The sequence below is a fragment of the Anabas testudineus genome, chromosome 19 (assembly GCF_900324465.2).
Source record: "Anabas testudineus chromosome 19, fAnaTes1.2, whole genome shotgun sequence".
Lineage (NCBI taxonomy): Eukaryota > Metazoa > Chordata > Actinopteri > Anabantiformes > Anabantidae > Anabas > Anabas testudineus.
This window is the reverse complement of record NC_046628.1, coordinates 14,218,728-14,232,118: the sequence shown is the minus strand read 5'-3', so window position 1 is coordinate 14,232,118 and position 13,391 is coordinate 14,218,728. Positions and strand designations below refer to the sequence as shown.

The 13,391-nt window shown below is 41.5% G+C and overlaps 1 protein-coding gene across 1 annotated transcript; it reads right to left on the bottom strand.

Annotated features, from left to right (window-relative positions):
• Positions 1 to 5,756: 5,756 nt before the first annotated feature.
• Positions 5,757 to 10,401, bottom strand: tekt3 (tektin 3). The gene is made up of 8 exons (XM_026351606.1): positions 9,945 to 10,401; positions 9,140 to 9,729; positions 8,530 to 8,613; positions 8,364 to 8,434; positions 8,077 to 8,220; positions 7,616 to 7,838; positions 6,641 to 6,795; positions 5,757 to 6,072 (listed from the first exon to the last, which is right to left on the bottom strand). Exons 2-8 carry the CDS (start codon positions 9,704 to 9,706, stop codon positions 5,856 to 5,858), a joined length of 1,461 nt encoding a protein of 486 aa, XP_026207391.1. The 5' UTR covers positions 9,707 to 9,729; positions 9,945 to 10,401; the 3' UTR covers positions 5,757 to 5,855.
• Between the last annotated feature and the right edge of the window lie 2,990 nt (positions 10,402 to 13,391).

Sequence of the window (13,391 nt, the reverse complement as noted above, 5' to 3'; positions counted from 1 at the left end):
GCTCTCCCCTGTTGGATGTGACTCATTTGCAGGTCCATCCTGACAAGGGGTGGAGCCCCCTCTGTTGTTACATATTTGCACTGAGATAAGTTCTATAAATATTGGTGTCATACTGGATGGAATTTCTCTGGAATTCACTATTTTTTTTTATGTAAGGGGAGGGAAAAACTGTAAATATGAGTAATAAAGGAGGAGTTGATTGCCTTATCTCTTCCTCTCGCTAAATTTTGATGAAACACAGAGTTAGAATTCAGGATTAACCTCTGTTGAAAATATTACAAATTGATTTCTTACCCTGTTCAGGAAAATACCAGGTTTCCTAGATGGATGGCACATTTTCCTCGCCGTCAGCAGGCTTGGAGAGGAGCTCAGGAGCTGCCTGCCCTCAGATAACCCCTGTCAACATACGCTATCTATTCCTCACCACTTAGCTCACACTTCCTAGAGGGCTCTCCGTATGTTTCACACCCTAACAAGAAAAAGGAGGCCTTACTGTTACTTGCTGTGTGCTTATGTTCACAAACACAGACTCAATAGATGGTTACAAGACCAGATCTGTGGTGAGTGAGAGCTTTCTGGCTGCTTACTAATCAAAGCTTGAGACATTCTCAGTCTGTGCGGCGTAGAAGTATGTCCCACTTTGTCTGATAAGATTGGTCTGCCTGTAGCTGATATCTGTTGTGTATTTAACCTAGTGTAGCTGGTGTTTACTGGATTACCAGGCATGAACTCTAATCACAGAAGATGCGAAGGGCTCAATAGTAAAGGTTTGCAGTGACGTGTGGAGGAGAACTCTTGTTAAAACTGTGGAGTAGACATTCAGGAACTCCCCATTCCCATCCCTTATATGTCAATGTTTGTAAAAGTCTGATAATCAGTGGGCTGAGTGAACATGGGAGTGTTAGGTTTATTGCATTTGTAAAGTTGGAGTTGACGCCAGACTTTCTGGGGAGAGCTACATAAGAGACATTCAGAGTGAAATACTGAATAATGTTACATCTGGAGCAGCAGCTAACATTTCACCTGCATGGTTAAGAAGATCTGACTTATGTTCGTGTTAGCGCAATAGACGCAGAGTACATACCAAAACCATAGATAGGATCTAGGCCAGAGAGCATGAATGTGCAGAGTAGATTTAGTTACTGTAACACCATCCACATACCAACACAGAGGAGAGCGTTAAAACAGATGTAGCATCAAACGGGATGTTTTCTTTTTCCTAAAGAAAATAATCCCTGAAAAAAATCAGCAAAATAAAGAAATACTAGAAGTAATAGTAAAAGACATGCATTGATGTATGCATACAGTTTCACTGATCTTGGCTCAAACTAAATCCATTAGCTATAACAAATAAGTGGCTCATACTCACTGCAGACTTCTGTCACAGGGAATCCAGCTGATGATCCTTACATGTCAGGGCTGTAGCCCATCTGCGTCACTGTTGAGCCACTAAGGAATAGGCCTTGTGCCTTGCGATTTTGGTTTCTGGCGGCTGTTGGTCAAAGGTGGCTCAGTCATCCTGTCATTAGCTTGTGAAGGGTTGTTATCTGTTGGTTCATTGAATTTGGACAAGCTCTCCTCCTACTTTAGCTGTGTCAGAGTTGGACTGCCCATCTCTTGTTTGACCCTGATGTACCCGTGTTTAAAGACCCTGCTAGTCATTTAAAACACTTCTTAAATCACCCAGTTAAATAATTTTTATCTGTATCATAGCAAATCAACAACATATGACTGTAGCAATCTTAGTTACTAAAATAAGAAGACATCAGTGGTCAGGACAACAAAATGTGGGACTTTGAAATGGGAGACAGCACTTGGTTAAATTAAGTGGGCTTTGTGCCTTAACCTAACCAGGTTGTTTTTGTGCATATAACTTGTATGGACAGCGTTTATTGTGACCATGGCAACGGCAACCGCATGATATCATGACTCACACAATATCACATGTCACTCAATTCGTAATTGGGGAAGATGGTAAGCATGAAAGTGGCAGAATCATGTGCGTGTGTGACGAGCAGTTGTGTGTCCTCTTTTCTCTCGGCTTCTCTCTCTCTCACTAGTATTTCAATCCCTTTCAGTGTAATAAATGTGACTATAAGTCAGAGTGCATAACTGCCGGCCATCCTCGCCGCACTATGATTCAGCATGAAAGACTGCAGTACTGTTTCTTTACCTCTGTGGCACTGTATTATCCACCCACTCCTCTCTGGCTGAGCCACTATTGAACATGAGAATTAAACTCAGATCGGTTTCGTGAGTCGCTGTAAAATTTCACTTAATCAAACCAATGAATCCCCGGTGACTGTCGCGCTGGTACACTTCTATATGTACCAGTCTTTGTGGTTGACCCGTGGACTTTGGTTATTTATCATTCAGGCTCCTCTGGCTTTGGTTATCGTGGCTTTCTGGTTGGAGAAGATAATATTGATTGAATAAAGGTTTAGGAAGGTGAAGATTACTCATGTGAGCAAGCACCAGCAGTCAGTCACAGACAACCACAGAGCCACTTTACAGTACGTTGGCAGGTTGGCAGTTGGCCATTGGTAAACCACCTCGAATGTTATGTGTGTCTTATCTGTCTGTCACCAGCTTCCTTTCGCTGGCTTGTAACAGTTACTGGGCCGTTTACTCAACGGTTTCCCGCTAAGTTACATTTACGGCTTTATTCCAGCTCACAGTAACAGAAAGACACAGTCACAGTCCAACAATAGAGCAGCGAAACAGCCTCTCGAGAAAACTCCGAGTTTGGGCGCAGATCCAAAAGCCACAGGAAGAGCCGGTTCCCATGAATGTTTAGTGTTCAGGTCAGTGTGAGATGAGTGAGCACAAAGACACATGTTCAGTCATTGGACTAGATGGATTTAAACTAGATCTAGTAAACTCAGTGATTCCTTCACTGCATCTGTAGGTAATTGAAAGAAAGAACGAAAAATGCATTATATTACATGTTATTTATATTTGTTTCCTCTTAATAGCCCAAATACGTTTGTACATTTCACATTAATTTACATTACAAGTAAACTTTATCACTGGATATTCTCCAGCTGTTATGTAATGTTGATGTTGAAGTTTTACATGTAAGTACTATTCATGCATTTCATATGCTATGTTGTATTTTCTTTTTCTCTAAGATTAAATTTAACAATACATGATTACTATGGTAATGTATTGGGTAATACTTCTGAAAGATATACTGAATCCAGTGCCTGCATTGGTGGTAATAAAACAGAGGTGAAATTACTTAAGTTGGCCAAAAATCTGTGATTTCAAATGTTATCATTACATTATGTGTCATTATCTGTTACCACACCAATATTTAGCCTCAGATTCCATCTATCAGAAGGTTCATATCATTGATGATGGTAGCAGACGTTAGTGTGGGTGATGTGGTGAAAAGAGCATGGTCAGGGTGGATGGCTGGAGCAGTAAAACCCATGACTTTCAAACAGGAGACAGCTGGTGAAGTCAGTCAGTGCTGTTACTATAGCAAGTACCTATTTTAACCAAAATCAGGATCCTTAACCTAACCAAGTTGTCTTTGTACCTAAAGCTAACCAAGTACTTTTTCTGCCTGAACCTGAAGTGAACCACTCTTAAAAGTAATCAGCCCTCTAGTGGTCAAAATGTATATTAAATCACTATAACACGTTCAGGTACCTGACAGATCAGCATGTGTTTGTCCACTAGAGACACTTAAAGAATCAAGTGTCTGTAAGGGGGCAGTGATAATATATTATGAAACAGCCTATGACCACTTTTCTTCAATGATGCGCAAAGTAAAAACCTCTCAGTGAGTGGCACGAGTCTCAAGTGATCTGTGATCAGCTCTTTAGTATGGCATGATGGTATGTAAGAAACACAAAATAACACAGGGCACAGGCCATCTATAAGAAGAACAGGTGTTAAAAATAAACCGCCAATATGTTTGGACTGCGGGGAGAATTCCAGCGTGCATTCCCCATAAGCGGGGGTGGCGTCGGAGGTCACATAGTAAGACCTATTTGTGTCTTATCCAAAGAGACCATGTTTTTCTGAACCATGAAAGTGGGAGTGGGCAGGGGGGAGATGAAGGGGAGAAGACCGTCAAATCGTTGCTGTCAGTGTGTTTCATTACAAGGTGGTGAGAGCAGGGCGTCTTTTGATGTGAGCTAGACAACAGGAGGCCTTTCTTCACAATACTAGGGCTCAGGAATTCGCCTGGGCACCGGGCGACGAGGGTCCACACACATTAAACTCACACATACGTGGAGGAAACCATGGCGTTGACTCGCTCCTTAAGACTGTAGTCCAATCTAGCGGTGTTTGCACAGCAGCAAGAGCTCTGTGACTTTAATACAGTTGTAAAACCTTACTCCTAAATCAAAGTGTAAGTCGCACACATGTCCAGGAAGTGGCTAATCTTAATGGCTGCTCCTCTCTCCTGAGGTGAAGCTAACACAAAATATGTCTTGCTTTTACTTGAACTTTTCAGTAGGTTGCTTTACAGCTCTACAGCTTAGATTCCAGGTTGGCATCTGTTATCTCTTAATATTGATTACAGAGCTGGTGCAGCTGTCTTACCGACTGCAGGCACTTACTCAAACTGAGATCATTTAGGTTTTTAGCAACATGTTCTCTTCTCACAGCTGCTGTGCAATAACAAGTGTACGACACAGGCACTGTTGACTGCAGGGTTAGAAGATAGAAAAATAAGGCAAGTAGATATCCCTTTGCTTCATACTCTGATAATATGGTCGTGGTGACTACTGGACAGACAGTTAAATTCAAATAGTGCTGGTGATTTGAGCAAAGTTTACATTCCTCAGTGAAGCCAAAGGTTATGTGGGAGGTGCAGTAGTGGAAGGTTTGGATCCAGGAGTGTGGTAGAGTGTACAGTATGTGTGAATGTGTGCCTGTGTGTGCATATGTGGTTTGCTTGAGCTGTAAAAGGTGTCGACTGAATAAACAAAATCAAATGAAAGTGACACTCCCCACATATCTGAATGTGTGCTATCTTAAGGCCGGTTAACTCTTGAGATGCCAACCCTTCTTTATGCACACTGCAGCATTAATGCATCAAAGAACAGAACGGTGGCGAAGAGAGAGACTAATGAAGCTGCAAAACAACTGGTCATTAAAGAAAGTTGGTAAAGACGCAAAATGTCCATCACACTCCATATTTTGGCACGCACCAAACGAACCTGCTCAAAGGTGTGTGGTTGGAATCTCAGTCAAACTCTAAAGTCACTGTCTCTTACGTGTCAGCAGTCTAAAGTGACATTCAGGTCAGTCTAAGCAGACAGATCTGAGTGAGCCTTCAGCGAGAGTGTGTTTGCCTTTTGTATCTGGGTGTGTTGCACAAGTTAATCCCTGCTGTTTGTTGGGAGATCACTGTCACACGTGGTATCAGGAAAGCTGTTTGTGCTCCACTGGACCATGCCATGTCACCAGTGTAGTGGAGTGTTAAGCAAAAAACACAACACGTTCTTGGTTTGATATTTCAACCAAGGGACGCCAAACTACGCTATGCATGGTGTCAGGATGCATCAGAAAGGAATGTGTTATTTCGTTTGTGTCCCAGTGGTTGTTGAATCATAGTTACTGCAACGCTCCCCTGTAACTGTTGAGTTATCCTTCCTATAAAGAAATTAGTGAGGGTTGTATGATTAACAAGATATTTAATATACCATTTTCAAGGGTAACAATTAGGAGAACAATATCATCACAACAATATATTATTATATTATAACAATATAATCATTTTGATCAGTGCCTGCTAAATTTTCTTTACATTCAAATAACTCACACCACAACTTTAAATCACTCCAAACAAATTAATAGTTGCAGTTAATTAAACTGGTTGTCCAAGACTGGATTTAGGTATAGCCCACCAGACGGGGCATGCTGGGAAAGCTCTTGCGCATACTCATGCACTTTTCCTGGTCCAGGAAGAGTGAGTTGGCCTTGATGGACAGATCATGCTCCAGGGTAGTTTTAGCCTTGACCAGAATCTGCAGAGTGTTCTCAGCCTCCATCAGCCTCTCCTTAAGTTTATGAATGGTGTCCTCGATCTCTCTCACCTCAGTCACAAGTCTAAACAAGGAAGAAAAGAACTTCACTGCTAAATTTGCAAGAGAAGGAAGTGAAGGAAACCACAAGCACGTAAAATCCAATTTAGGTATACAGACAAAAGTGATTTTTATTAGTAATTTCCTCCAGCAGAACTAATAGTTTAACCCATAATATGTAAACTTTTCACTCAATATTTATCACCTAAGTTTAAATTAAAAATATAAACCTATCCTATCTATGCCTTAAGTAGTAAAATGTCATACGTTTTGAAATAGAAAAGTGAAATAACGCCTTTTCCCACCAGGTGCTACTAAAGTGGGAACATTCTACAAATAGTGGCTTTAAATTGGCTAATATTAAATAATTTTTATCATTCTTTATTTCTTAAGATTTGCTTTTCTTTTATGGCTAAGTGGCTAATCATACTAGCTTTATAGCCAGATGGTACCACCAATAGTTTAACCTCAGTTTTACCATATGCAATTATCACAACCTGGCCTTTTTTGCAACATTCATAGAAAACATTCAAAACATGTACATCCTACAATAAATGTGCAATGAGAAAAGTGGTAACTGGTTGCGCGGTTACCGATGGTATGGGTTGTCCCTGCACAGTTCTATGTTTGGCCTGCGTGTCCTCTCTTCCAGCCTGGTGTGGGCCACTTTCAGTGGGTTCTCTTTGTCTCTCAGGGCCTTTTTCAGAGACTCAATCAGCATCTCAGTCTGGAAGATTTCTTGTAGGGTCTGGGTGAGGAGACAAAATGGATGCAAAGGGAAATAAACTCCTTGTTAAATCGTGGTAGCAGCAGCTGCATTGTTTTCTGTAACATGTAGATCATCTTGTAGACGGCATTTTAAAAAATGACAGGGAAACGAGCAAATGTGAGATATAAGTCTTTATGGAAGAGGGCAAAATAGTATAAGGCTGCAAACTGCACTTGAATAAGCAAAGTGCTGTACAGCACAGTGGTCTGCTCTCTCCAAACCCATTTTATATAATTTAATTCAAGCAAATCACTTCTTCTTACAGCTGACAGTGGCTGGGGTTTATTAAGGACAGCATGTCTCATATTACAGCTGGAGTCGGTGTTTAAACCCATCCAACAGATGGTGTGGACTTGAAGTGCAAGCCTTGGCAATTAACCCAAGAACAACGGGATCCAGTGTGGAATTTGGCACAGACAATAAGAGAGGCACCTAGAACCATTCCTTTGATTTAACTAACATGTTTTACAATAAACCTGCACATTAGCCTCTAAAGAGAAATGATAGCAGAGATCTGTCTTGTCACCTATTGTGCAGTCTTTATGCAATGTTTGCAGGTGGTGCCGGATAGAGCAAAGCTACTGGTAATCATGTGTGCATAGAAAAGAAAAGAGACTGGTTCGAACACATGATCAAAATAAGTAGCAAATTAAGTTAACCAGCGAATGGATTCTGGTTCTCTGACATAGAACCACGTGATTGCCTGGGAACCAGCTTTTGTAGAACCAGCTTTTGGAGAAGCTGCTTCACTTTTCATTATTTTTAATAATGACTTAAACAAAAGCAGAAAGGTAAAGACCTTAGCCAGGTGAGACTGCAGGCTGTTCTTAGCATCAGCCGTCTCCGATATACGGTTGGTGAAGGCTACGTTGGCGTTGTTGAACTGGTTCCACATTTCGTTAGACGTGCTGTTCAGCAGGATTTCTATCTCATCCCTGAGCTTGTGGGAAGCAGCCCGTTCGCTCTGGGATCGCAGGATGTTGTCATCTGTGAACTTTGACCATGAGTCTGGCAGGGACAGTCTGAAAAAGAAGAAGAAGAACATGTACAGCGAAGACATTTTCAGATACTTTAATGTTAGCAGTGTGGCTAGCTAATTTCAGGCAAAAAATTCATACAGACATTTAGGGTTTCCAGAGGATGAATCATCAAGACTGTAGCACCACATCGAGGTTCAGTGCAGTTAAATGCTTCTTTTACAATTTACCTGAACACTAGTTTAAACAAACCTGAAGACAAAAAACGTGAAACTATACTCACGAAGGGTCTAGTCTTTCAATCCCTCTGTAATAGCTGATGCTGTCTGATGTGTTCCTCAGGTAGTGACACCTGTCATCTATCCTCTGAGCAGTCACTTTGTCATTTAAGTCTCTTTCCAGCTCATGCTGGGCTGCTCTGTTAGACCTGAGCAACCCCGCATAGCAACATAAAAACAAAGAGATAACAGAGAATATACTGTATCAAACACATGTCAAGCTTCACAGTTAAATATGAAAACATACTATAAAACAAATATTTTATTAAATGATTTCATTTTTAACACTCACGCAAGCTGAGCAATGGCTCTGTCAAGGTGACGCCTCATCCTTTCCTGACAGGACTTGATGACTTCCACTTCCTTGTTGCAGAACATGTAAGAAATATAGAATGACTTGCTGATTTCTTCCGTAAATATAAGAAGTCAGCATACTGACATTGTTGCTTTGCCGTTACCTTTATGAGATCTTTCTCTACGTCGTCATGTACGAGATCGATGGACATCCGCTTCTCTCTGTGGTACAAACACTCTTGAGACACCTATTGACAAATTGGTCATGACTAAAACATGATTAGATGGTTGTATAACAGATTTAATTAAACTCTCTATCTCTATATCCATTATTTCTTTCATTACCTCACTTGTCTTCATTAAAACTAGTTCAAAGGTAACTTGAGACACCCCTGTATGTACACATTGTGTAGTGCAGTTACCTAGGATCTCTAACCTCCTGCTATGTGATCTTAGCCTAGAACGCTGTCATCAGATCGCTCACCAGATTAAAGACACTAACTGTTGGTGAAACAAATGACCAGAAGGGCAGGTCACTGACGTGATCTAATTTGTTTTGCTTGAATTTGACACAGCAAGATCACTGTTTCATTTTAAAGGGCCAGACAGATTCTGTTGACCAGGAACCAGGAACCCTGGTCAAAACTATTTTACTACGTATAATGTGACGTGTTGTGCATGAATGATAATATTGGCGCACTGCATAGAGGTGTTAAGATCTCAAGTCAAATGCTGTTTGTTTCTGTAGGAGTGTAATATTCTCTTCACCCTCACCTGAAGGGGCCCTTCAGTCTCTGCCAAGGCTCTCTCCAGCCTCCTCTTGACCTCAGTTAGGGCTGCTATCTCTGTCACCATATTGTCGATCTCGTGACTCAGCTCCGATTTCCAGAAGACGATGTCATTGAGCCTCTCACCAATGTTCTTGCTGGTATTCTCCTGAGTTCGTCTGGTCAGCTGATCTTTATCCTGCATCAGTCTGATGGTGTCTCTTCTGAGCCTCTCTGCGCTCTTCCGAGATGATTCGGATTCCCTGTAGTTGCTTTGGTTAGACTTGTGCCAGTCGTCAGGGGTGTAGCGGGTGGTCAGTGCTGTCCTGTTGGATGGATAAAACATAGTCTTGGCCCGAGTCAGATCTAAATTCTCTCGCTGCATGGAAGAGGTGGTTGGGACTACACTGCTCTTGTAATAGCTGTTGGTCCTCCACAGGTTGGCACTGGGATTCATGGCCAAAGCGGGCTGGGTGTTGCGGTAGCTGGACGCCATGGTGGAGATGGCAGGGAGGAAGTGGCTGGTTTTTGGCCGAGCATATGTAGCTGTCAGGGTGGACCCAATCAGCTCCATTTTTGTCTGTCCTCAGCGTACCACTGGTTTGAATGAATAAAATAACTTTTCACAGCAGTCTTAACACATGGCACATAGTACATATATTTACATTTTACCAATCCAAGACATTCAAGCATTAAATAAACTGCACAGTCTAAGATGGTAGAAAATTAGACATTTTCTTGTAAAGGAGGAAAAGGAACATGGCTAAGGTGACAAAACATTATTATATATAACAGAAGAAGAAATGTCTTACCGAGAGTTTTTCCTTCTCTACACTGCGTCTTGTTCTAGGCAGACTATCTCTCAGCTGTGCTTACCTGGAAATGAGCTCAAGAACACACTAAAGGTAAACTGACATGCATAATGGATGGGCAAGTTTGCAGGCCAGCCAATGGTAGTGCTCAGTGCTGTGCTGCAGAAGACGACCTGTCCAAGATTTCTGTTGACACTGAAGCAGTTGCTATAGGTTACAGCAACACTTTGCCTGGGATTTTCAAATTAATGGTGAACAGGTGCTTTTACTTTGTTTAAGTGAATACAAAGAGATCTTAAAATAAATATCATTACATTTACTTTTAGCTGCAATTTCAAAAGTTGTTATCTTTTTCCTTTAACAAACACATTTAATTAAAATTACAAATAAAGTCAGGATAAGGCAATAAGTGGATTTCTGTGTAACACATCCTTGTTAATCCTACATATATCCTGTGAATTTGTGATAAACAGGGACTTAATGTTGCCCTGAACACTGTTCATGTCCTCTTCTTTACCTGGCAATAATTTTGCTTCTAAAATGAAAAGTCAAGTGTCATAAAATGCACCATTTTAACTTCTCACAACAAATAAATTAGACTTTACAATTTACATTGTAAATTATAAATAACATTTATGGTACCAAATTTTAGAGCCGTCATTTACATACCTTTGCATTTCTTTTTAGAGGCAGCGCAATCTGAGCTTTGTATTCAAGAGTTGGTCTCCAGGCAGCATCAGATGGCTGCTCACCACCACCCCACCCTGAGAACCTAGCTGTCTGTATGGATTACAGTCACCTGTTTAATGATTCATGCCACAGGAAGAGTCCACACAAACCCCTGTAGCACAGAATAATAATCTGTGTTGTGTTACCTACCATTGCAAATGAGGATCATTTACACTAATCTGTTGTGAAGGGGTAGGGCTGGACAGATGATAGCCTGGTTTCCAGAGACAAGCAAAGCTGTGGGCAGCTTGTCTGACTTTATGACAGAACCCAGAACAAAATATGCGTATGTGATTTTTGGGGGGGTCTTGTCAACCACAGGTTACATGTTCTTTTACCTACATGTTTAAATTTGGTGCATACATTTGTTATAGAGCCATAGTGTCAGATCTGTCAATATGTTAGCAGGTGTAGAGAGGTTTACAGCCACTGATACATATACATGAGTAAATATTTTCCTCCTCGGCTGTCACTAGGCTGCACACCGATGAAATGTACATGTAGTGATACCTGGTCTCCATACTACTGAAACTACAGCTTATGCACCATTTACCAAGTAGTTTGATATTGGGTTCTTCCTAATAGGGAGGGCGTTTTATCATTACCTGTAAACCTTTCAAACTTGTCCTAAAACCTCTGCGTCCAGTGTTTTGAAGAGCAGAGATGGGTGGTGGCTTCAAAGAGGCCCGCTGCGTGCACTATTTTGCACCTCGTCGTCAAGCTACTATTGTCATAAACATGGAGCTTTAGATTTAGAATGGAATGACATGTCATTGCCCCACCCCTGCGGCCTGTAGCATCACTTAACATGGCCAGGTTGAAGAAGGCCAAGCCACATACCTCTGCCGCCCTGACCTCAGCCGCTATAAATACGTCCCAGAAAAGCATGAAAAGCAAGACCTCGTATGAAATTCCTCCCTCGCATGGAACTGCCAGTGTCCACTGGAAAAGTGCTTCCTAGTCAATCTCCCCGCTGGCCTCAGAACGTGAGGGAAATATTAGAGGGGCCTATATATACACCTACCCTGTGGCCCATGAGGGTATGTTGTGAATTACTGCATAGTGGAGATGTCTAAGGGAGCAGGCATGCTGTCACCTCCACTTAGAGTGAGGTAACACTGCACTGAGGCAGTAATGCTCGTAAGAATTAAAACTCAATCATTAAATGTTGGCCTGAAAAGTCGCTATATTAGAAATGACTTGTGGCATCGAAGCAGCTTTTAAGTTGTACAGTCATACAATCATTTTTGAACAATCATGTCTTGTGATTGTGCAGAGATGTTTGTCACATGGTACAAATAAAAGATACACTGCATCTTCAGTCAGCTCAGATGTGTGTTCTACTCTATTTGGAGTCGCACACACTCCCTACAGCCTTCACTTTTCACCGCCGACCTTCCACTTATCAGGTAAGAATAGACGAGAGGAGGAGGTCAGAAATGTTTTCTAAAGATTCCCGCCCAGTGAAAAACAAGTCCATGTGTGTTCTCTCTCCAGCCCCTGGTGTTTTCACTTCTTTACTCCTGCCCCACCGCCAACCCGCCCCTTTCTATGCCAACCTAGCAAGTTTCCTGTTTGATCCGACACCACATGGTTGCTTCCTCTTTTTAAAATCATACGTTTAATAGCTATTCTGTGCTCACATTTTCTTCTGACTGTATCATTTAATAGATAAACTAGATTTGGAGCGTTTTTCTCTCCTTCTGTCCAAGTGTACCAGCCGTTGTAATGGCATCGGTTTCCTCTCATGAATTGTGGATGGAGCCGTCTATGAGAAGGCTGGCCTCACCAGGAGAGGAACACAGGAGATGAAATGAACCATTAAATCTAATGACAGTACTGGTGTCTCCCACTGAGATAATGGTGTGTCCAGATGGGAAAATCACAGAAGCCCCCTGGGCTCATCTCAGGTCATCAACAGTTGGTTGAGAGAGGGCTTGTGTGTGGTCTGACTGTTTACTCTTGTAGCCACGATAAACCACCATGTCTCTCTTTTACCTGTTACATTAGTCCTTCAGTTGACTCTTAGGTCTTTTTTTTCCATCTATGCCTGAAAGTAGAAAAACAGAAAGGCAGCAGAAACTCACCAGCTGCAGAGCTAAACACTGGCTTTCTGTATGTATTGCAATTCAACTTTATTTGGATTCTGGCTGTTTGTTAAGTGGCATTTGTTTAGTCACCAAAAATTATTAAGTTAAAGTTAAATTTCTATGTCAGTAATAATGATGTAATTTTTAGAGTTGCTCAAATGAAAGAAATGACCTTGGCATAGATTTGTCCACTAGATATAATTATTCTGTCTCTGTTAATTACAAAGTGTTGACTGTAAGAAAAACTGTCACCAGACCAGATGAAGTACTATTTATATGCATCAGTGTACAGTTGTTAGCAGTGTCTATCCAAACTATGCATGTGCCATAGTAAGAAGAAGGCATTAGCATGCTTGCATGCCTTGTGTGTGTGTTTGTGTGGGGTTTCATGGTAACTACTGTGTTTGCAGATTAATGTCTGGAGGTTTAGTGGAAAAGCCTCTGAGGCACAGAGTACTCTGTGGGCTCTATTATATTACCTGCACAAAGGAGGCAAATGGACACTGAATTAGATACTCAGACAGAGGAAGCAGAGAACAGACAGGCAGGCAGCAGTGGATGCATATGGTTTTGTTTATGTTATCTGGTCTCAAGTGACTGCCCATGAACAAGTACTGGAGTTGAAATC